At 39.8% G+C, this 6,541-nt stretch overlaps 1 protein-coding gene across 1 annotated transcript; it reads left to right on the plus strand.

Annotated features, from left to right (window-relative positions):
- The first annotated feature begins 315 nt into the window (after nucleotides 1-315).
- Nucleotides 316-3,163, plus strand: LOC148011136 (putative aldo-keto reductase 2). The gene is made up of 5 exons (XM_087669969.1): nucleotides 316-639; nucleotides 1,501-1,698; nucleotides 1,976-2,148; nucleotides 2,256-2,358; nucleotides 2,619-3,163. The coding sequence occupies exons 1-5, from the start codon at nucleotides 421-423 to the stop codon at nucleotides 2,961-2,963; spliced, it is 1,038 nt and encodes a 345-aa protein (XP_087526095.1). The 5' UTR covers nucleotides 316-420; the 3' UTR covers nucleotides 2,964-3,163.
- The last annotated feature ends 3,378 nt before the right edge of the window (nucleotides 3,164-6,541 follow it).

Here is a 6,541-nt window from a genome sequence, read left to right on the forward strand (position 1 = left end):
GCGAGTATTAGTCAATTATTTAAAAGAAAAAATGATGCAACTTGCTCGAAAGGAAGAGAAATAATAGGGGATAGTTAGAAGGCATACCTTTCCTTTTTTTTTTTTTTGGTTTGAGAGTATTTTGAAATGTGAAAGATACTTCAATGGTGTACCCAATGTTTGAGCTATGGACCCATGTAGACCTTCATGCATTCAAATCATGAGCTACATGGTGTTTTGTTATTCCTACTAATGGTCTTCACAACTTGTTGACGTCATGGCACACGTCAAGCTTAGCCTTGAAAGTATTTGGGTGCGGCAACTCATCAACACGCGAATACGATGACCAGTATAAGCGTTAACTGCTGGGATTAGCGGGCGCACAGAGCGACACAGAGAGAGAGAGAGAGAGAGAGAGAGAGAGAGAGAGAGAGAGAGGCCATGGCTTCCTTTCAGGTGCCTCGCACGAAGCTTGGATCGCAGGGACTGGAGGTTTCCGTGCAGGGCCTCGGTTGTATGGGAATGTCAGGCATCTACGGCGGCCCTAAGCCCGAGGACGAGATGATCCAGCTCATCCATCATGCCATCGACTCTGGCATCACTTTCCTCGACACCTCTGACGTTTATGGCCCCTTCCTTAACGAGATCCTTCTCGGCAAGGTGAGATTCATGTCCCCCGATTGCAAGCATTTCCTTCTATATCAAAGCTTAAGCAGTTAACTTAGCTTCAGGCCTTTCAAAGATAGCACTCCATCGCATTGCATGATACGAGTATGGATTCATTCGAGTTTAAGCAGCAATATTCAACTAAAGACATCGCATTTCACCGATAATTCAACCTTTACGTTCTCAAAGTAGACACCGCATTTCATCCTATTTTTGGGCGATTTGATGCCTTATTTCAAAACAGAAGTTGCATTTCACAGTACTTGAATAATTTGCCTCAAAGGAGGCACTACATTTGCCTTATTGAAACGATTCCATCCTTTATCTCTGACTAGCAAAACATGATGCATCCTGAGCATGTCGTGTTGTCCATCAAAAGCATTTCTGATTATCAAAGCTTCAGCCACTAGCTCGCTCCAGGCAACTTGTAACTTGATTTTGCTTTAATTAGAGGTAAAACTTCAAGCTCATTCGAATGATTCAATTGTTTATCTCAAAGCAGACGCTGAATTTCACTTATCAAACTATGCAATTCTTTGTCACTGACTTATTGGAACATTTTGCCAGTCTTTCCACAACCAAAACGGAAACGGTTCTTTGTTTTAACGATGGATCGGTCGGTCTTGTAAAATAGCCAGCACTGTTGAAGCAACGTGGAACAAACTAGACAATAGCTTGCTAAACTTGATTTACTGCAAAGTCAACATCTGAGCTTCATGTTTCCAGAGAAGGGATCATGCACTAATTTTGTTGGGATATTTGTGAACTCTGTGATGATATTGATGTGTCTTAGGCAATTCAGAAAATAATGTATTGTATTGGCAGACTGTTGTGCTGAGTCTTTCATGATTACAGGCTTTAAAAGGTATCCGGCATAAGGTTCAACTTGCAACTAAGTTTGGCATATGCTATAAGGATGGCCAACGAGAGTTCAGAGGAGATCCCGCTTATGTGCGGTCAGCTTGTGAAGCAAGCTTGAAGAGGCTTGATGTGGATTGTATTGATCTCTATTACCAGCACCGTGTTGATACAAGGGTTCCTATTGAAGTTACTGTGAGTCTCCTAACCAGCCTTGAGTCCCTGTCTACCATAGGGTAGGGGAATTTGGGTGGTTGCTTGCTGTGTACTTGACCAAGCATGCATAAATGCTACATTGTTTTTCATTCCAGTTAAATGAGAGCAATGCATGTGCAAAGTAGTTGTTTGAGGGATTGGAAACTGAAATGAAGAAAATTCCAGATCTTTCAAATGAACGAAGTCACAAGGTTTGTGGTTATTTTACAGACAAAACAGGGATCTCATTAGGTTCTACCTGTACCAATGCTTGCAGGTTGGAGAGATGAAAAAACTGGTGGAGGAAGGAAAGGTGAAATACCTAGGCCTTTCAGAGGCATCTGCATCAACAATAAGAAGAGCCCATGCTGTACATCCCATCACTGCAGTACAGCTAGAATGGTCCCTATGGTCGCGTGATGTGGAAAAAGATATTATACCCACCTGCAGGTTGCTGAACATACTGTCAGCTCAGACACGTTTTAGATCAACTGACATGCACATGTTTCTGTTTTCAGATTTTTCCTTATGCTGTGGTTTTTCTCATGTGTAACCAGAGAGTTGGGAATAGGTATAGTAGCTTACAGCCCACTTGGGCGGGGTTTCTTCTCTGCTGGTTCGAAAGTTCTGGAAGGTCTTGCGGACAATGATTTTCGGAAGGTATGTGTATGATTCTGACTGTATTGTTGTAGTTTGAGGCTTAGTTTAATATGGCTTTATACATCCTTTGTGCAACCTAGAGATCAGAAGGGTACAAGTAGTCGTGGGCAAGCTTTACTAGCACCAATGGTTATGTCAGCAAACCTGTTTTACTTTCCATTTTAAAGCCAATGTCAGAGTAGTGTGATTAGGTAGGGGTTTGATTGTGTACCGTGCCTGCTGCTTTTGCTAATCCATGATTTAAATGGATCATTGCACAGTATGGACAACCTCGATTGAAGGGAGAAAACTTGGAGAAAAATGAAGTATTGTTTGATGCATTGAATGGGCTGGCTGCAAGAAAAGGATGCACACCAGGTCAGCTTGCCCTTGCTTGGGTACAGCATCAAGGAGATGATGTTGTCCCTATTCCAGGCACAACCAAGGTGAAAAATTTTGACGAGAATGTCGGGGCACTCAAGGTGAAACTCACAAAGGAGGACCTTGAAGAGATTGAGGTGCTTTTCCATGAGGATGCTGCTGCAGGAGAGAGGTACCCAGATATGAATGCATGGACTTACTATAACTCTGAGACTCCTCCACTTTCATCTTGGCAAGCTTCTTGAAGTCTGCCAGCAAAGTTCTACTCGTAATGCACATTGAGGATCTCTAGACTCTAACCCTTGCAACAGCTGGCACCCCAGGGAAGTTTCCATACCATGTTGTAATGCGCCATACTCCTCTCACACTGACGGGAGCATTCTAGGATGGCATGAAATTATATTAGTGTTCCATCTAATAATCATTTCTCTTTCGCAGTCATCAAGCACAGAGTTCTAGCAAGAGTATCACAGCTTTTAGCACTCTACTGTGGTTTTTAGTATGCACTAAGCACTGCATGAAAGCATGGTATTGACTTTGTGACAGTGAGGTGTTTTTACTAGTATGTGCTCAGCCATGCGTGAAAGCATTGTTACTAAGTACTAAGCATTGTAATTGTTTTGCAGCAGCATGAGCAGCTCTTTAGTATATAATGAGCAATCTTGTGTCCTAAGTACACCGCGACATCTCATTTAGCATTGAGTGATTGCGATGACTCGTGAGAAGTTGCATATTTTAGTTGCTCAGATATTATGTTCCTACTTTTCTTTACTTTTCACAAGATGTTATGTTTCACAATTCAGCGCTGTGTTTGCATCTGCAATGAATAAATGATTCTTTTCTTCATAATATTATACCATATACTCAGCGCATTATAAAAAAATTATTCTTCCAGCAAGCTAACCTTGATCATAGATCTTATTGCACTTGGAATAGTATGTAGATCCATGCAGTGGATTTCCTTCACGGCACATTTTATGCAATGAAACAAATAAAGAAGCACGTTTTATGCATTAAAAGCATCAGCGACACTATGATTGCTTTGACCAAGAGGAGCTCATCGTCTAACTTAAGATATGGATAGTCAAATTTTGTACCTTTGGTCCATTTGATCTAAAGTTCTTCCATCATTAAGGTGTGGCAATCTTCTAGTGGTTCAATTGAGCATCATCATAGCCATAAGAGTCTTGTGTTTTCTTATAGATAGTAGGTCGATCTTTAATCTTGTGCTTGGTATGTACATTGGGCATCGAGTTCTCTCAAATAAGCCTCCAATGAAGCTTGATCTTAGCATTGTTTTCTTGATTATTACCTTGAAACTCAAAAGGTCTATAATAAAGATGGTAGAATGTAAAGGTGAATTATAGGCATTATATCTCCCAATACATAGATAATGTATCTTTCTCATATTTCTCAACATCAGGTACTAAATCTTTTGACATCTTGATTATCCCATCGATTGCCTTGTGTAGTTTGCTAATATATGATGCATATTGCAAATAGGTCTTAACAAGTGTATGGTGGAATGCATTGTTAGATCAATTTATTTTATATTTATCCAAAAGCTATTGATCTCTGTCTTTTTCTTACACGATCTATCAATGGGACTAACCCCCCATAGAAAAATATTGAACTCTTCATATGTTGGGACCTTAAATGGGCTTGACAGTGGCTCTCACATTCTCAAGCTTGTTGATGGACCTTGCAAGACCACCCCCCACAGCCCTACGGCCATGAGTAGTTGGCAATAGGCTAGGAACTCTCTCTCCAAGACTTGACACATTGCATTGTAGTCCAATCTCCTAACCACTTGCCCTAAACTCCAAGCAAGAGTGCCTAAATTGAAGGTGTCTAGTATACCACACAAATGTCATAAAGGTAGCTACTCGATTGATTGTTGCATCCTCTAGATACGAGCAATCTATCCAATCAGGGATTTGACTTGCCAGTCCTCGTCTTTTAACTAGCATTAGAGGTTGAGAATCTTAAGGAGAGAATTTTCGAAAAAGAAAAAAGACAAAAAGGAGAGAATCCTATAAAAACACATTTTTCATTAATTCTAAATAGTGCAAAATGGAATTTTGGGGCTAGCAATGTAACCAAAAGGAAATAATCACTCAATAACTCTATGGAGGGACCATTGACCATATAGGTACACCTTGTACTACCAGGGATTACTCAAAGTGTTTAGGGTTTAGAACTTTAGGATACCCTCTCATACTATACTCGTGCTCTCTTGATCTCTTGCAATCATGTCAGCTCTCTTGCTCTCCAGTGCATTTGCTCTCATGTGGCTCCTGTTTTGCCCTTGCTCTCTCACCAACCATTGCTCCCTTGACATTGTCTATCAAGGAGCCCATCCAATGATGGCTCTTTGCATGAGATGCCATTTGAAAATGTAGTAGGTATGTGCTATTTCTAACTTTGTGTTATTTCTAACCAAATTGAATATCAACTTCAAATATCTAGATTCTCTTTAAAAGGATGTATAGTTTCCTAAAGGGGATGCCCTCAATAGCACTTTAGGGTAGACTTGTTGGTGACCCTTGTATGGTGTAAATCCAATGTGAGAGGTACCTCCACTAACAAAAGAGTCATCATATTGCTCTTTGGTGACCTTGGTGTGAGTTGAATGTTGAACTACTAACCACCAAGAAGCTAGAGAGATCCCTTTCCATGGGTAGTGAGTCCTTTTATAGTTCAATAGTACACAAATACTATGTCCTAGAATGTATTATAGAGAACTATTATATTGATTTGAATAAATAATGTGAGAGATGGCTCCACTAAGGGAAGAGTCATCATGTCTCTCTCTGGTGACCTTGGTGTGGATTGAATCTTGAACTAGCCACTACGAATTGAGAGAGACCCCTCCTATGAGTAGTAATCCCTCCCATGGGTGGTGAGCCCTTTTATAGTATGACAGTTCACAAATACTATGTCTTATAATGTATTAGAGAGAAAGATTGTATTGATTTGAATAAATGATATATATGATGTTTATTATTGCAGATTATAACTTTCACAATGAGTATTCTTTGAACAAGTGCATGACCCCCCTTTTTGTACTCCAGGTGTTGACTAGGTTTTGTGGAGACTATGCCCTTCAAGAGAATATAGAGAAAATAATTTTGATCAAAGAGCAATTTGCATTGCAAGCGTTTGAAATTGGGTATGGATGCCAATCTCTAAGGGCCCCTTACTACATATCATAGGCTACTCATGCTATTGCAGTGGGGGTCGAGGAAGGGCACAATTTGTATACTTACTCAAAAATAGAATTTTTGTAGGTGGATGAGAGGTAGGGTTCTTGTGCAATCACTACCTCTAATAGTGCCAGTATTACTTATACAAGTGCCGACATCGGAGGATGAGGATGACGAAATGCCGGCAAAGAAGATGAAACCATTCTCTTTGAGCCCATGTAGCTAGGAATAAAAGCTTTGATTATTCAGTCTTTGAGTTCCATATCTGGCCTTGTCTCACCCTAGAGGAAAATCATTGTAAAAACTTTTCATTTTTGCATAAGTTATTATATGATTTGCATCTCTTTTGTTTCGATTTTTATAATGCAAGAGCTAAGTCCAAGTTTTGGCATGTCCTCAATCACAACATTGTGCTTGTGGAGAATAATATATAACATAACCTTCTTAATAACCCTAATATCATCATCATTGCCCTTTTAGAATTGCGATTTCCATGCAAATCCAATTTAAAGATACATAATTTTCTTGTAACTATTCTACATACATATGGATGCTTATTAAAGGGATACTTATAACAGCTTGAAAGTTTAGATCTTTGGTATGTTTATCAAGCCCTC

Source organism: Lygodium microphyllum, chromosome 28 (assembly GCF_053477565.2).
Source record: "Lygodium microphyllum isolate KBCC chromosome 28, Lygodium_microphyllum_v1.1.10, whole genome shotgun sequence".
Lineage (NCBI taxonomy): Eukaryota > Viridiplantae > Streptophyta > Polypodiopsida > Schizaeales > Lygodiaceae > Lygodium > Lygodium microphyllum.